The sequence below is a fragment of the Helicoverpa armigera genome, chromosome 14 (genome assembly GCF_030705265.1).
Source record: "Helicoverpa armigera isolate CAAS_96S chromosome 14, ASM3070526v1, whole genome shotgun sequence".
In the NCBI taxonomy this organism is placed as follows: Eukaryota; Metazoa; Arthropoda; class Insecta; order Lepidoptera; family Noctuidae; genus Helicoverpa; species Helicoverpa armigera.
The window spans coordinates 509,857-528,070 of record NC_087133.1 but is presented as its reverse complement, the minus strand read 5'-3'; the positions used below and the strand labels follow the sequence as shown (position 1 = coordinate 528,070).

General features: G+C 37.2%; 1 protein-coding gene across 1 annotated transcript; it reads left to right on the top strand.

The window, feature by feature from the left end:
* The first annotated feature begins 1,825 nt into the window (after positions 1-1,825).
* On the top strand, positions 1,826-16,705 carry LOC110378273 (synaptic vesicle glycoprotein 2B). The gene is made up of 11 exons (XM_064037907.1): positions 1,826-1,983; positions 8,763-8,924; positions 9,364-9,526; positions 10,195-10,316; positions 10,692-10,927; positions 11,311-11,462; positions 11,813-11,945; positions 12,268-12,384; positions 15,227-15,393; positions 15,903-16,187; positions 16,565-16,705. Exons 1-10 carry the CDS (start codon positions 1,866-1,868, stop codon positions 16,015-16,017), a joined length of 1,485 nt encoding a protein of 494 aa, XP_063893977.1. The 5' UTR covers positions 1,826-1,865; the 3' UTR covers positions 16,018-16,187; positions 16,565-16,705.
* The last annotated feature ends 1,509 nt before the right edge of the window (positions 16,706-18,214 follow it).

Below are 18,214 nucleotides of genomic sequence, written 5' to 3'. Positions count from 1 at the left end.
TGGAGAAAAAATATAACAATAGAAGAGATACCTACCAGTTTCTATAGTGACCTAAAAGTCCACTTTTTGTGAGATGACATAGTCTAGATTTTACAATATAGTATATCATAGTGGACTGATTGTTCATTTGTCGATCAGAAATTGAATTCTCCGCATATCTATTAGATTCAGAAGTATCTCAGTTTGATGCTTAACACTATTATGTCAAGATAATCTCATTCCTCTTGTTTTAACATACTTATGTTTCCTAAATAAATATATAGCAAAAATTGGGAAATGCTGGACATAGGCCTCTCCAAGTGCACGCCACAGAGATCGATTTTCGGCTTCTCGCATCCAGCTCTATTTTATTCTGATGTCTGAGTCTTAATTATTTATTACTAGCCTATAATGTCCCACTGCTGGGCAAAGGCCTCCCCATCCCGCTTCCACACTTCTCGATCCCTCGATCGAGTCCACCAGTCCCGACAGTAGGCGTCGAGTTCGTCACGCCATCTCTTCCGGGGCCTACCCCGCCTGCGGTGTCCATCCTGGGGTGTCCACTGGGTGACAATAGTGGCCATCTTTCCAGATGCATACGGCTAACGTGTCCGGCCCAGTTCCACTTCAATGTTACCGCCTTTCGGCCCACGCGACTCCTGTTCTGGAACGTATAACGGTATTCCGGATGCGATCCGTCCGTTTAATGCCTAAAAGGCTACGCTCCATTGCTCTCTGGCAAACCTTGAGCTTGGACTTCTGACACTCCGTGAGAGACCAGGTTTGTGCACCGTAGGTTAGGACGGGCAAGATACACATGTCGACTAATTTTCGCTTGAGTAAAAGGGGAAGGTCCCCTTTCATGTACTGCTTCATGGACCAGTAGCTTTTCCAGGCGTTCTCTATGCGGCGATCGATCTCCTTTTCCTGCCTGTTGTCGAAAGAAACTATCTGGCCCAAATAGATGTACTCGTCGACATAGTGTAGAGCTTGCCCATCTACCTCGACCCTACGTTTCGTGCTGTTGGTCATTGTGTGTGTCTTGCTCATGTTCATTTAAAGTCCAACCTCTTGGCTTGCCCTGCTCAGATCTTGGAGCATTTCTTGGAGCTCTGCTGATGTAGATGCAAAAAGAACTACCTATATCGTCAGCAAACCGCAGATTGGTCAGCCTTTTGTTTCCGATGACGATACCCTTAGATGTCCACGGCACACTGAGTTTCTTGAAAACCTCCTCCAATGTGCAGGTGAATAGATTAGGAGACAGCGGGTCTTAATAAAATTGAAATTATTGTAAACCTGTTTTACCTGTTTACTAGGCTGAAACGCTAATTCATTTGCATCGCAAATGGTTTCTTAATTTGTGTTTTTTGTTACAAAAATATAACTCAGCTACTACGCAAAAAAAGAGCCAACGACACTTATACAATTCACAAATTAATAATACCATATTACTGTACTTAAAATAAAAAAATAATTTATGTAGAAAGAAACAAAACCCCGCCATTTCTTACAAAAACAATATCGCAACGATGAGATAAGCCGACCTTCCACTTAATACTGAGTTTCTGATCAGTCTCCAACTCAGTGCACACTGAGAAACACTTATATTGCTTATTGTTAATAACAAAAACATTGTAAAAACATCAACAATAGTGCTTAAGGCCACAGAATTGTGTTACAGTGATTATGACGATAAAAACTTGACTTAAGATTAAGATTTTAGTGTTCTAACTTTGTATTGAAGGAAAATTATCGTAAAATAGTTAATTAAAATCAATAAATATGGTTACCAGATTATTATTTCTTTAACTATTCAATAAAACAGTATTTAACAACAAGATTTACTCTAAAAAATTAATTAAAATTTAAAATCTTCAATAAAAATGGCGCCTTCAAAAAATAGTTATAATATTAACAAAAGTCATATAAACAATATAGAAATGAATTCTGTAGATCACAGCAAAATCGAATACAGTTACGAAGAAGCATTGGAAATCACCGGTGAGTTAATAAATTACTGGATAATTAAGTAGACAAGGTATTATTAACAGGGAAATATCAATAAGTTGTGTAGATATGGTAAACAAACATTTAATTATAACTTGAACCATTCTAGTTCTAGTTAGTTACAGCCTATTTATCGTCCCACTGCTGGGCACAGGCCTCCTCTCACACGGAGAAGGACAACTTGAACCATTACTTATACATTTTTTTCTGGTCAGAAAAAGCATTTCTCTGTGGAAAGTCGGAAAAGGTCCTTCTGTTTTTTTCATTTACAGTCGTTTTCCTGCGGATTCGTTAGCGTCCCGTGGGAACTGCCACCGTACCGGGATATGTTAATAGCCTAGGCTAGCCTATGTTATTTGAAAAAGTGTAGCATCCTAACAGTGAAAAAATTTTTCGAATCAGGTCAGTAGTTTCGGAGCTGTTAGGGTACAAACAAACGAACAAACTGAGAAGACGTTTTATTTTATTTATTTATTTTTTTTTTATTCATCATGGGACAATAAACAGCTACAATATAAATGTTACAAAAATAATTACTAATAATTAAACAATATTGCAGCCAACTACATTATCCAACTACGTTATAAACTATTAAACGACCCCTCACACTGTGAGAGCAAAAGGGAGAGAATGTTAGACTTTTACTGACTAAAACTCCCTTTTATTCCTTCTGAAATCCTTTGTGTACTTACCCACGAACCTAGAACCAATACCTCGTCGCTGTCAGCGGGGCTCCATCATCTTTACTTTGATAACGCCGGAGTCAAACATCGAGGTATGCCAAGAAACATCAAAATCGGACCAAAAATGAAACAGAGTTGCGAAAACAGAGATGTAGTAAGTTTGTATGTAAATGTTTTGTGAATATCGTGTTTCTAAACACGTGCATACAAAACAAGGAAAATTTGCAAAAACTGGTTTCAAGTTTTTTTGATATGTTTCGAAATAAAAAGTTAATAGGTCATTGACCATTTATTTTTTTAATATTTCAAATACATCCATTCTTTATAATATACAAATCTATATTACCTAGATGTCCAGCCTGGAAATCAAATCTAGGATAAGAACAGTAGGTACATTCCAGCTAAACGGGTGTAGTTGAGTGCGAAGAAACTCGTCATGACAAGATGACGAGAAGTGTCAACTCCACGCACTGTCAGCATCAAGCGTTGCCACGAGAACAAAAAAGTATAACTATAATGTTAACAATAGGCCCAGGTGCATAAGCACTGAATTCTGTTCCCAACTTAGGCCTACGACATATAAACCAAACATCTCAAACAAATCGACAATTGATAAGATAAACAAATATTTGACAACAAATCAATTGATTTAAACAAAACCAGATCAAGAGATTCGATGAGATGAGTACCCACTTAGCTGATAACAGACATACAGACAGACAGAGAGGTCACGAAACTATCACGAGGGGAGATAAGGGGATGAACAATAAGAAATATGAAGTTAATCGAGTTAGAACTCGCGGTTAGATGAAAATTGCAATGATTGGCCACTGGTCATAGACCTTTTAACCAATAGAAAAGGAAACATTAAGCTAAATATTATCATTCACAGAACTGTACAGATTGTATGAAAAGCCACGGATAGAAAGAACGTTAGGTACCTAGGTACTTACGAGATGACCTCAGACAAGAATTAAATGCTGCTATGAAATAAGCGTAGAATGACGATTAATTGAAAATACATCTTAAAGCCAGTTCAATTAGTTAAAAATATTTAAAATGTATGAAATGTTTAGACTTTTTTTGCATTTTAATTGGAATATTGCTTCTGATTTAACTGTAGGACTACTATTCTTTAGTCAATCTCTGTATAAACCATAAAGTTTTTAGTCTTGGTATAAACGGTGAAGATTACCATTGCGAATTAAGTAGCATTGTAGCATGCAGTGCACGTTGAATTGGCGACCTCGATTACAGGCACAAAAACTATTGAATCAGTTACTTAAATACTTACATAAGATAGTGTAAGCAATTGAAGAAACAAACATATTTTTATACTTAACACTTAAAGTTCACGTTAAGTGATTAATACTCTGCCACCTTTGCTCTACCAATACGCGATCTCACAATTTCCAAAAGTATTCCTAATGTTGAATAGTCGTTGATTCGGGTTTCCAACTAGTTTATCTAATTTGACGACCTTCAAAAGACGCACTAGTTTTTTGAGACGTAGCGCAGAGGTCGTCATTGCTTTGCAAATCAAATTATTAATGTGAGAACAGTTTTTGAACAGTCCATGTAAAAAACAAACTAAGACACATATAATATGTAGAAGCCGCAGATTTGCAAAAATTATACTGATGTGTAGTGGATTTTCCGGCCTTGTTACTATTGTTTTTACGTATCAATTTCCTCAACAAAAGATACATTTTAGCTTCTTAGTTATGTAAAGAACGCCATTAACAACCGTGCCTAATGTGTCAAGGTTTTCAACTAACGAATATTGTAATGAAAAGTCAAGAATACGTTTTTAGCAATTTTGTTTTCTTAAATACTATATTTTTAAAGAAAATAAAAAGGACCTGATAAAAGGTTCATGCTGTAATGATTTTAGAACTACATATCATCATAGTATAAAACAAAGTCGCCTTTTCTGTCCCTATGTCCCATTGTAGGCTTAAATCTTCAAATCTAAGCAACCGATTTTAGATAATAAGACTAAACTTAATGTTGTGAATAAATGGTTGAAACTATAATATGTGCTAATGTTTATACGTCGTGTATACGTCGTATTGAGAACATCCTTATTTAGGATTTTTTATTTGAAAAATATTATTTAATGAATATTATTTAATTCATTTGCTATCAATATTACCAACACAATTACAGGTACAATTCGCAAGTCAAGTTTACTTTTGAGTTCGCTAGATGGCGTTGTCACAAAGCGTGTGATTCCTGCATCGCGCTATGGTTTCGTTACCAGAACAACATGACTAGGTGTGACACACGGATGACTGATGAGACCCACGTTCGAAAGATAGATTTGATTTAATGAATATTATTTTTGTAGTGATTCGGTACTGAAGTGGTATCCGAACACAATTTAAACTGAAAACTGAAAGAAATAAGATTATTTCAAGAACCTACCTAGGGTCATTTCGCCTGTTGGCGACCATTTAGTGCAGTTGGCAAGTTTGACGGCGATAATAAAAATGCTCCAGCACTCATTTCCATGTCAAATTTGTGTAATGTATTCCTTATATACTCTATTTTAAGATTAACTTTCAGTTGTATTAGAAATATCTTACGTTTTCTATTTAAATCGATAAACCTCAAAATTAGGCGTTTTACCCAGTTTGCGTCCACAAAATCCAATTCGCGTCCACCCATGGTCCAGTTCGCGTCCAGTAGCTTAGAAAAGGAATATAGGGGTGATTTTTTTAAGAATTAATAAAGAAAGATTGTATTAGATCAATTTCTTTATTTAACAATAAACTTAATTATTAAAAGTCAACATTATCATCATTTAAAGTTCACTTTAAAAAATAAAAATAATTCTTCTCAACATTGGTTTAAGTAACTTAAAATAAGATTAAACAGTAATTTTTTTTATTAAGATATATACGTGGTTATAATTAAATTATAATTATAATTTAAATATTTAATTATAATTTAATTATAACCACGTATATATATATATATATATATCTTAATAAAAAAATAGAAAAATTATAATTTAATTAGAACCACGTATATATCTTCATAAAAAAAATATAATTTAATAATAACCACGTATATATCTTAATAAAAAAAATGTACTGTTTAATCTTAATATATTAAGTAATTTCATTTAAGATAAGTTCTTCGGATACAGGAAAAAAGAAGGAAAAGACAACATACACAGAAGAAGACTTAAAGAAAGCATTAAATGATATTCGAGAGAAGAATAAATCGATAAAAAAAATATTCAAAGAATATGCCTTGTCTGATAATTTATTGACTCAACAATTCTTTTAGTTGTATGTTTAGACAAAATTGTTATATTGTTTTGTTAATTTAATATGGCCAAAACTTACTATAATCAACGCGGGTCTTTCCCTGTGATTTTAGGGTAAAATTAACAGAACTGATTACTGTTTATTTTTCAAGTTGCAAAATTAATTGCCTAATTTTAAGTTACTTAAACCAATGTTGAGAAAAATATTTTTATTTTTTTAAAGTGAATTTTAAATGATGATAATGTTGATTTTTAATTTAAAATAACAAAAAAAAATTAAAAAATTACTGTTTAATCTTAATATATTAAACAGTACCCATGTTTTAATTATTTTTATAAGCAAGTATTTAACGAAAACAGTGGACGCAATTTGGTTTATTAGTATAGAGGATAGTTTTAGTTCGCGTCCATTGTGGACGCAAAGTGGAAGTTTTGTAAAATTCGATGTAGTAATTCGCGTCCACCTTATTTTATTCGTTAAATATAAAAAAACATTACCAAATTCATAAAAAACATTATACCTTTATTCATCATTAAACTGTAGAAATAGCTATCTATCCTAAAATTCACATAAAACAATATAAAACTTACCATCAAACACGCCGCTGCACACTAATTTTTATCTAAAATTCAACGTGTTTGCGCTTTCTTGTTGAAGAGCCTAGACTAATTATTTTTTCTAAAAGGATTGGTTGGACGCACAGAACTTTTGTCTATCTGTGCGTGCCTCTTATACATTAACGTATTAGCGGTAATGATCTTTCGTTTGATTGGTGTGTTAATTATCTTGTTTTCGAAGTTTTTTTAAAGGAGATCGGCAAAATGGACGCGAACTGGGCGATGGTCGCGAACAGGCGAAATGACCCTATTTTCTTCCTGTAGCACTGGAGTGCTAAATGAAAATCCTTAAACTTGCATTGTGTAAATGTTTGCCTTTATCAGAGATAACTTATATACCTACTGACGGCTTATTGTACTTATAATCACAGTAAAGTTATCAATGAACAATTGTAAAATTATTATAAAGTAGTAATAATCAGAAGCAAGTCAGTCTGTTTATTTGCTAATATATACATGTCGGATTGGGCGACGAAACATCAGGATGGCACTAATGTCCGACACCAGCTAGGGTAATCGCACAAAGAGATAACTAAAAACACTGTAATCTCAAAAACGTTTATTCAAATTAGTCAGAACAAAAGACAGTCCCCAAAACGCCCGCCCTTCGCCACTTCCTATGTGTTTTGGCTGGGGAGAAGAAGTGGCGGAACAAACTCCCCAGCAACACATGTCTGTCTGTTAGGTTAGAAGAACCTTTACACTTTAGTTTCAAAAGACACTTTACACACTTTACAATATGGATCTACAACGGTACTACAACACTAAGCAATAACACTAGGTGCACTAGACGTGACGTAGGGCAGTTTCGAGATGTGTGCAACACGACGACTCAACGAAGACTGAGCTCCGTCGACGCCACGCTGACCACCACGACTCTGCCAAGCGCGCCAAAATGTTGTTTCACCGGAAACGCCACCAGATGGCGCGCTTGCGTCTCGTTTAGTGTCCGTACTAATGACCGTCTCCGACATACATATAAGAACCGTTTTGCCCGGGTAACTGGGTTAAGGAGGTCAGATAAGCAGTCGCTACTGGTAAAACACTGGTAATCTGGTTAGACTGGTAGCCGACACCAACATAGCTGGAAAAAGGCTCGGGAGATGGTTGACGATTTTAAATCGATTTACCTACCAATTCTAATAATATTTCTTTTTACAAATATTTACTACTGTGTTTCGGATGGCACGTTAAACCGTAGGTCCCGGCTGTCATTGAACATCCTTGGCAGTCGTTACGGGTAGTCAGAAGCCAGTAAGTCTGACGCCAGTCTAACCAAGGGGTATCGGGTTGCCCGAGTAACTGCGTTGAGGAGGTCAGATAGGCAGTCGCTTCTTGAAAAGCACTGGTACTCAGCTAAATCCGGTTAGACTGGAAGCCGACCCCAACATTGTTAGGAAAGAGGCTCGGAGGATGATGATACATTATATTTACCAGATACACATGCCTCATTGGCACGAGTAAGAATATGAACTTTGTATTTTTAAGAGATTGATATTTCAAGATGTTTATGTCAAATCGGTTAATAACAAAGAAAAACTTATCATTCATGTGATTCAAGCAGGTTATCAGTTTCAAGAGAAGTTATCATTTTGATCAATAAGATTACGATACTATCAAAGGCTTTGTTTTCACATGTTATCTTCCGAAACACGAGCCTAAATTAGTTTTTTCCAGTTTCAGCTATATTTTGAGGAACTTAACATTTTGTTGCACGCTGGATAAAAATATCCCAAATTCAAGTAATTAAATGACCATTCGGCAAGGAAATGTTGGACTTTTACCACATCCCACCTTCATTCCTTCTGGAGTTATTTGTGTATGAGGGGACCGCGTAACCCGAACTATGGGATAGTTTGGGTTCTAAATAAAAGACCTATAGCTTTACTCGATAAATGGGATATCTGATATTGGTATTGAAACAGTTTTATAATATTAATACAGACTAGCTTTTCACCGCAGTTTCACCCACTTGGAGCTGCAGGATGATTCAAAAGAGTTATCGCGGCCCTGGTACATAAAAGGCCTACGAAGGAACGCGATGGGTTTTTAGCCAGTTATAGTCTGACTCTCCCTCACTGCTGCTAACCCACAACGGATCATCTTTTATTCTGATAGATCGGAAAAAAAGAAACACCCACATAAAATCATCTACCTAGTTACACGCAACTGACTAAACTCTACCCTGACTTCAGGTCATGGCAGATACAACTATGGGCTGCTGATCACATGCTTCGTGCTCATCATCGCGATGGGTATCGACATCTTCGGCTTGGGCATCATTGTGACAGCGGCTACCTGTGACCTGGACCTCACGCTCAGCCAGATTGGGATACTGTCGTCTATGTCTTTTGCTGGTAAGTTGTGAGTTCAATCGTAACTTAAACAATAAGAAAATTATATTGGATGCAAATAATAGTTTTCAAAATGTGCAATGACTAAAACTAGTGCACTTGTTGACGGTATTAGAAGAGTAGAATCTGTGTAGGTTTAGAAAATCCCTTGCGCTACCGCATAGTATTCCGCTAGTATTCCGAACGGATCATTTAACAGATAGAGTTTTTAATCTTTAAAATTCATCACTGACTTGATGTAAGCAGGTATCAAGGATCCAGCCAATAAACAGGCCAATTTTATGAATGTATCATCATTGTAAGCATAATGCATATTTACTAGAGAGCTCCCTTAACGTGTATCATATACTTAATTCTCAACTCTTATGCGTCTTTTACCTTACAACTTCCTGCATCTTCAAACCACCTTTCGAAAACTAAATTGTTTGACCTTTCATTCCAGGTATAATAGTAATGTCGTACCCGTGGGGCTACCTGTCGGACACGAGAGGCAGGAAGCTGGTGCTCATGTGGGCCATGGGCGGCAGCTTCATCAGCTCCGTCATCAGCAGCCTGTCGCCCACGTGGCAGGTGCTGGCTGCGCTCAGGTTCATCAGCTCGGCTTTGTGAGTATAATAGTAATGTCGTACCCGTGGGGCTACCTGTCGGACACGAGAGGCAGGAAGCTGGTGCTCATGTGGGCCATGGGCGGCAGCTTCATCAGCTCCGTCATCAGCAGCCTGTCGCCCACGTGGCAGGTGCTGGCTGCGCTCAGGTTCATCAGCTCGGCTTTGTGAGTATAATAGTAATGTCATACCCATGGGGCTACCTGTCGGACACGAGAGGCAGGAAGCTGGTGCTCATGTGGGCCATGGGCGGCAGCTTCATCAGCTCCGTCATCAGCAGCCTGTCGCCCACGTGGCAGGTGCTGGCTGCGCTCAGGTTCATCAGCTCGGCTTTGTGAGTATATTGTTACCATGGTAACCAAATTGCCTTTACGTGAGAGAGCACCACTTCTTCAAAATGTCTAAGTGCTGAAAATTTTGGTCCTTGTAATAAAAACATGTTAATTTTCGACAACCAAATTTTATTTAGATTCTTCCACACGTTTGCAACATGTTTTATTCGTTAAGTTGTGCTTGTTTTGCTCAAAGCTCGACTATCACTTTTACTCCTGGCATCATGTGTGGTGTCTCATCAGGTGTCTATAGCAATAACTCCCCCGAATCATTGATCACATTGAACTTACTCCAATACAACCTTATCTTTAAAGATCTGCTTCCTCCTCAATCAGATCCAGTGCAGCAGAGTCAGCAACTTACGCGCTGATTGGCGAGTGCTGCGGCACCAGGGTGCGCGCCAAGTATATGCTGCTCATCACCAGTGCGCTTATGATTACTCCTGCGCTGTATTATAGTGAGTAGCTTTTTTATTTTATGGAGCTGTTGGGAAGGAATGTGGTTTCAATGTGAGCAAGAGTCATCTTACATTAGTTTTCACCCCATTCTCTAAATCTTCCATTTCATAAAAATAAATAAAGAAAAGAAATAAAATAAACAGTGCTATTTAAGTTCATAGGCGGAAAACCTATGTCTAACCTCACGTAACTAAATATATCGCTACCTTACTATATCGCTAGCCTTGGTCTAAATCTCATTCAGATTAAACAATAGCCATACATACTTGATTCCAACGTAAGTCCTCAATATTATGTGTCCTATACATATACCACTCATTTTTAAATTCCACCACCAGAATATAACATACTAATCACACCATTTACATTTCCAGTAACCGCCTTCCTAATAATGAAGCTGGACTTCAGCATCCCCCTGCTAGGCATCAGCTACCGACCCTGGCGTCTCCTGACCCTGATCATGGCGCTCCCACTGGGCCTCAGCGCGCTGCTGCTGTGGTTCTACAGCGAGAGCCCCAAGTTCCTCGCCAATGTCGGCCGGAATGAAGAGGCTGTGCAAGTCCTGAAGAGGATCTATGTGGCTAATGGACATGATGGGGATAAGTTTCCTGTTAGTATTAAGTTATTAGTGTATACTAAAGGTTAACGCATTGAATCTTAACTACCCGAACGTACGGAGGAAAAATCTTACTAACTGTACAGGGTTTTCCAACACGATTCACGAGTCTAAAGCAAAAATTAGCAAGCTAAAGTCTAAAGCAGTAATGTTATAACAAAGATTTTAAATTTCCGTGTCTTTAATTTTAATAAGGTGAGCTTTTATTTCGCAATAGAATAGGAGAAAGCATACGGACAACTATTCATGTATTACGTGAATTAACAGTCAATATTGCTCCTAAGATTTTGTCACAACTTAACCTTTGCAATGTTTTGCTAAGAAACTTAAATTAGGCACTAAATATTTTTTATGCAATATGTTTTTCTTCTGTCTAGGTGAAACAGATCTACCTAGAAGACGGCAACAAGGAGGAGGTGGGAGTGTTCTCCCTGCAGTCTCTCTGGACTCAAATCGCTCCTCTGTTCAAACCGCCTCTGCTGTGGAAGACTGCACTCCTGTACTACCTCACCTTCGTCACTTATATCGCGTAAGACCATCATTAATAACATAAGTAAAGTAATATTTACTTGAGTTATCATAACTTGATTGTATTTACTTACTTTTACTGCTTTCATGGTTTTCTATATCTACTACGTCAAGGGTTGTATCATCTTTGGCTTTTTAGTTATCCTTGCCTCTATTGAATGCTGCTTCTATTTTCAAAGATAATCTAGAAATAAAGTGTTTTTATCATTATTAGATAGATTTGGTTTGTAAGCGCCTTTTATGTTAAAATAGCAAGTTGTTTATGAGCGATATATTCTCCAGTTAAACCTCAGGGTGATTATTGTTTATCATTATTTGCCTATTCCTACATGTCCATTGTTTTTCTTTCAGTAACAACAGCTTCGCAATAATCCTGCCGACCATCTTCAACATATTCTTCACATCGTACGCCACCAGCGCGGCTGACGCCTCCTTCTGCGACCTGTTCCATCTCACCAACACTACTGCTGCTGAAGATCAGCCGGTATGTTACACATCTTCAACATATTCTTCACATCGTACGCCACCAGTGTGGCCGACGCCTCCTTCTGCGACCTGTTCCACCTCAGCAACACTACTGCCGCTGATGATCAGCCGGTATGTTACACATCTTCAACATATTCTTCACGTCGTACCAATCACATAGAAATGAGTTCGAATTTCAGTGTTCGAATGAGAAATATCTGTTGCACTTCAGCTGTTTTTACGATGCTTGCTGGCATTTCTAACAACTAGTTTATTTCTAGCAACTATTTTATTAATTCATCTTTGTACAATATTTATTAAGAATTCCTTTATTTCTGCAGGTGGTGTCCGAATGCAAGAACACGATAGAAGACAACACCATCTGGGCGGGCTGTGCACACGGCATGTCATTCTTTGTTCTAAATGCCATCATCTCACAGTGTGCTGGCAGGAGAAAGGTGTGTATCATTGCTCATAAGTCAAATACGCTCAAGTGAGAACATAGTAACAACTTCCGTATGTCGTTCTGCCTACGAAAAGGTTATACTTGGTCAAGAAAAGGCAGTAATTATCTTGCTTTTCATCATGGGCTTAGCCACACTGGGGCAAGCTGGGGCACTTGCCCCACCCTGGGCCCTGGCTCTGACCTATAAGGTGTCTGATTGATTAAACAATGTTTTTTTTACTAACTCTAACTAACAACTTCAACAATCATATTTACTATCCGTAAGTTATTGCACAAAAAAATTGTCAACTTTGAAAAGAGCGCGATCAAAACAAAATACACGCTCGAGTTCCCGAACGTGCGCGGTGCGCGCGTCATCTAATGCAAAAAATATTGCATTGAAGGAGATGGAACTGGTGAAAGTGATCAAAATTTCGGAAATGCAATTTTATCCTAGTGTAAAAACCGGGCTTGCTATTTTGCTTGCCCAGCCATGTACGACCTGTACAATGGAACGATCGTTTAGCACATTGGTTCTTAACCGGTCGTCCGCGGACCACTGGTGGTCCCTGGAGGCATTCCGAGTGGTCCGCGAAGCTTAGCTGCGCGACGTTGCTATACGTTAGGTATCTAACTTTATTTTATCGACTTATCTATACGAGCGAGGGGGTTTTCGTATGGACGTAAATCGGGTGTGTCGTACCTAGTACCCCCATTCATAAAAATGTATATTTGGGTAACATTTTACGTAGTTTTTGGTTTTAAGTTTTAAAAAATAATTACGCGCTCGCTTCGCTCGTGTATTCAGAAACGATGTTATTTTTGTATTTGTCAAAAAACAAAAAGTTAAGTACGTTTGGGCTAAATTTTACGTAATATTTGGTTTAAGTCCGATAAAAATTTCGCGCTCGCTTCGCTCGCGTATACAGAAACTATATGCCCTTATTTTTGCATTTGTCAACAAACAAAAAGTTAAGTACGTTTGTGTTAAACTTTACGTAATATTTGGTTTAAGTCCGATAAAAATTTCGCGCTCGCTTCGCTCGCGTATACAGAAACTATATGCCCTTATTTTTGCATTTGTCAACAAACAAAAAGTTAAGTACGTTTGTGCTAAACTTTACGTAATATTTGGTTTAAGTCCGATAAAAATTTCGAGCTCGCTTCGCTCGCGTATTCAGAAACTGTATGCCCTTGTTTTTGCATTTGTCAACAAACAAAAAGTTAAGTACGTTTGGGCTAAACTTTACGTAATATTTGGTTTAAGTCCGATAAAAATTTCGCGCTCGCTTCGCTCGCTTATTCAGAAACTGTATGCCCTTGTTTTTGCATTTGTCAACAAACAAAAAGTTAAGTACGTTTGGGCTAAACTTTACGTAATATTTGGTTTAAGTCCGATAAAAATTTCGCGCTCGCTTCGCTCGCGTATTCAGAAACTATATGCCCTTGCTTTTGGCTTTTGTCCTGTGTGTGATTGTTTATTTTCTGTACCTGAAAATATTAACCTCTTAAATTAAGAGATTAACAAGTTTGAAATTAATGGCTCAAGATACAAAAAATCGGAGGAGCTCCGCTCTCCCCCGGAGGATAGGTTGACTGCTGCCCCACCCTGAGCCCAAAGCTGGCTACGCCCATGCTTTTCATGTACCTATCTATAGGTACTTGAAAATTGTTGCACAAGTGTGGGGTTGAGTGGAATGTAGAAGAATCTATTTGTTCTTCACGGTATCATCCGCTTCCAGGGACTTCACTTCCCACAACCGGGTAAAAAGTAGCAATTATATGCCCCTTCTGTGTACTTATAGATAAATTGAAAACACAAGAACAGGTTCGGTTACACAAATCAAATGCATACGAAAATTCAACCACTTACGGCATCAATTAGGGTCTATCAAGTTGAAGACAGCAATTTAAGGCACAAAATCATTAAAGAATCTAGACTAAGAACAAGTTAGGCTAGATCAGGGCTAGATCTAGTGACCCCATATGTAAGTTACCTTGAAACTGGTTCACCAATCATTTAGTTCTAATGACCGTCAAATTACTTGATTACTGTAGAATCGATTACTTAGGCTTTGGGTATTTAGTTTTAAGTTCAAAATTATAGTATTAGTAAGTATGGGTTGGATCATTTTAATTGAATTTTGTTCATGATCTCTGAAATGGCGACATTTTAAAAAGGAATGTTCGTTATATCGGGCTAGCTATTACCAGCAGTGAATTGTAGTCTGGATTTATAAAACACTAGTTTCTGAATCCCAAAGAAAATACCAATGAAAAATATTTCTTACTAGCTTCTGCCCGCGACTTCGTACGCGGATCCTGTTGCTTATGCCAGCGATAACGGGGTCACCAAAATCAAAGATTTCAAAGTGTGATGTCGAATTCTAAGAACCCATTTTCCAAAATAAATTCTTTCGAAAAATTTATTTATAAACAAGTATATATAACAAAGTATATAATAAGTATATAATATTTGAGATTCTTCCTTCAGGCGCTAGAAAGACCGGAGGCGTTGCTGACCCTTGATAAAGGAACATATAATTGGCCGTGAGAAAAGCAGTTGATTGCTTTAAGCGTCTGCCCCTGTGACTTGTATTTCTTATTAAAGTAAAAGGATTGTAAAGATGATTCAATTATACAGTGTTAAGCTGATATTAGACATTCAGTGACATGCCGTCAATTAAAAGATAGGAAAAGGATACTTATAATAATTTTCCTAACAAACAATGAGTAGGTAGTTAATTAAAAACTTGTGACAATGTTAAGTTACAAAGCAATATTACCCACTAAGATTTCTATTCTACGACCTTATCCAGCTTTTGAGTAGACATGAATCAAAGATTGTTCCCCAGCCCCTGACCATCATAATCCTGGTGATAGCAGCGGCAGCAGGCGCCGGCATCAACAACACTGGTGACGCACTGTCAGGCCTGGTGCTGTTCTACATCTTCCTCACCACCGCCATGGTCTTCGGAGTCATATCCTCGTACTTCGTCGACTTGTATCCTACGTCTTACAGGTGAGTTGACGGTAATATTCGGATATGAAAAACGGCGGCTGTTCTCATTTAAGATCAGCCAGCTGCGCAGGACATATTATAGTGCACGAGCATTTGCGCAGACACAGGTGCACTCCCTATTCCTTCACTCTCATAACCCGATGGGACGGCAATCCGAGACGACCGGAAAGAAATCAGGCGCAGGACCGACATTATTTACCTGCTCTACGATGCACGGGTGAATCAATCACCAACTTCCAGACTACGGGCTGCTTAGTGAAAGTTTAAGAAAACCCACAAAGCGATTTCGGCCCGACCCGGGAATAGAACCCGAGACCTCGAGCACAGCAGCCGCGCTTGCGACCACTAGACCAACGAGGTAGTCATTCAGATATAGGCCCATTCTAGAGAGGAGCTGTCAAATGGGCTTGTTTGGTTCTTTAAACTTTGCTCGATATTTGGTGCCATTGCTCATCTATATACGAAGATACACTCTGGCATGATATATGACACTAAGCTGAACATTACAGAGGCATGATAGCCTGCCTGGGCATGATGGTGGCGCGGCTCAGCGCGTTCGCCGGCACTAACATACTGAGCGGCGCCATGACAGATCATTGCTCAGTGTGTTATCTATATACGTAGATACACTCGGGCATGATATATGACACTAACTGAACATTACAGAGGCATGATAGCCTGCCTGGGCATGATGGTGGCGCGGCTCAGCGCGTTCGCCGGCACTAACATACTGAGCGGCGCCATGACAGATCACTGTTCGGTGGCGTTGTACTCAGGCGCAGGGATCGTACTCAGTAAGTTACACTCAACAGTTTTAAATTTTGTATTGTAATGTTTTGTATATAACTGGTTCTTCAAATCATACAGACAGAATTGTATCCCACCTCTTCTTCTTCCAAACAAAAATACACACGAAGTGGTGAAGGGCAGGCGTTCTGGGAGCTGTCATTTACAAAGACCTTCAAAAAGTGCTGATTTTCAGCCTACTTTGAATAAATGACTTTTTATCTTTATCTTATCTTACTAGTCGTAAAAGTTAATTAAGCTTTTGAAATATATTTTTTGACGATTTTATCGGAAGGTATTTTAATAATAAATATTGCTCAAATGTAAAAAAAGTTTTACACTTTTTACTTAAATTAGTTTTTATTTAAATATTCCTTTTTTTCAGGCGGTGCTGTAGCTGCATTATTTTTACCTTCAGATAGCAAGATACATTCTTGATAGTAATTAAGTAGGTACCCTCCTGTTATTATAGTCTCTATAAAAAATATAAAATTTATACACATTTATTTACTACTTTTAGTTACTTATAAAAATAAATAATGTTATTTTACGTGGTTTTTATTTGTTCAAAGTAATCAGTTTCATTGTATCGACAGTGCACCTACTTACTACATACTAGATTATCCTAAAACCTGCAACGTCTTCTAAACGCGCGAAACACGTCGAGCGTAAAAAACTTCATAAGTGTGAAAGCGCACTTAAATCCAGATTCAAAATACTGTTACAATAACCTACATACACATACCTGTACTATATAATTCAACAATAATTTTTAGAAAGGTTTGTTTTCCAAAAATAACGGGCTTTACATTCATATTCAGCCTTAAAACTGGTTTATCCCTTCAGATGACTCACATGTTCTTAAATACTTAAGGGCAACAAAATATTGAATTAATGAACAATGATTGAGGAAAATCGTGTAAGAAGGTAATAATTTTCAAATGAATATCGACCCACTGCGATACCGTTATGAGAAGGTATCTTTATTTAATCTTGAATTTTAAGCTCTGCATTGAGTTCAAGTTCAATAAGTAGGTAAAAAACATGCCTTTTTTGCTTTTTGAGATGGTTACTTGGGTTACCGTAACATAAAACAAACCCAAGTAAATGTGAATATTGTAGTGAAATGTCTCTTGGTTACACACATGATTAACTGCCGTAAAACTAAAGGATTTACGCCGGTAATTATTACATGGTATTTTGTGGTTATGCCCGGAAATAGGCCTTTCATTTCCAACTAAATGAATAGTGTAGGTTCCATTTATATCCTGTTTTTTTCTTGGTTAGGTACATTACATGAAGGTAAATATGTGGGTTCTTTTGGAGTTTTAAGGTAATTCAGTTACATTTGAATATCAAATAATAGTTAAGTATAATCTGGCAACATTCAGTAGGTATATCGAAAATGTTAATATTGATTACATAATAAACTAGATTATGTAATCAATTTTAACATTGTTAATATGTCTAAAATTAAGATGCGAAGAATAAAAAAATAATATCGATAGTCGTTACCTATAAGTTCAAAATACTTAAGAAGGTAATAGATCCAAGTTCATTATCCTACTCAAGTCTCGTCAAGTTACTTAGGTTCATACTTTGACGTCACTTTTATAGATAAAAAAATATTGCACCTAGGTTATCTACCTATTCAGTATTTTGAACTTTAACTCTAACTAAGGTTGAAGTTAACTCACTGTCTAGAACTTACAGAAATCTTTTAAAAAGTGAACCAAAAGAAAAAAGTTAAAAACTTTTTTTTTTCTAAAAATATAACCAGTTAACTTAAATCTTTTTTATAAAAGAATCAGGAAGAATGCGGTTACATTATAAATGATTAATAAGTCCATAAAATTAGGCAGGTAAACATTTTATCGATCCTAGAACCATTAAAAATGTAAATTAAGAAATAATCCTGATAATGGATTCGAAACATATTCAAAATCAAAGGTTTTTAATGGTAATGAATACTTGAACAAATTTTGGATAAATTATATTTATTTTACGCATGTACCTAAGTATATAAATAAATCGT

Bases quoted from the DNA above. Each gene is read 5' to 3' on its own strand.
- LOC110378273 (XM_064037907.1), top strand. From the start codon at position 1,866: ATGGCGCCTTCAAAAAATAGTTATAATATTAACAAAAGTCATATAAAC. The intron at 11,946-12,267 runs GTATGTTACACA...TTATTTCTGCAG, and splicing joins CTGCTGCTGAAGATCAGCCG to GTGGTGTCCGAATGCAAGAA. The intron at 12,385-15,226 runs GTGTGTATCATT...ATTGTTCCCCAG, and splicing joins AGTGTGCTGGCAGGAGAAAG to CCCCTGACCATCATAATCCT.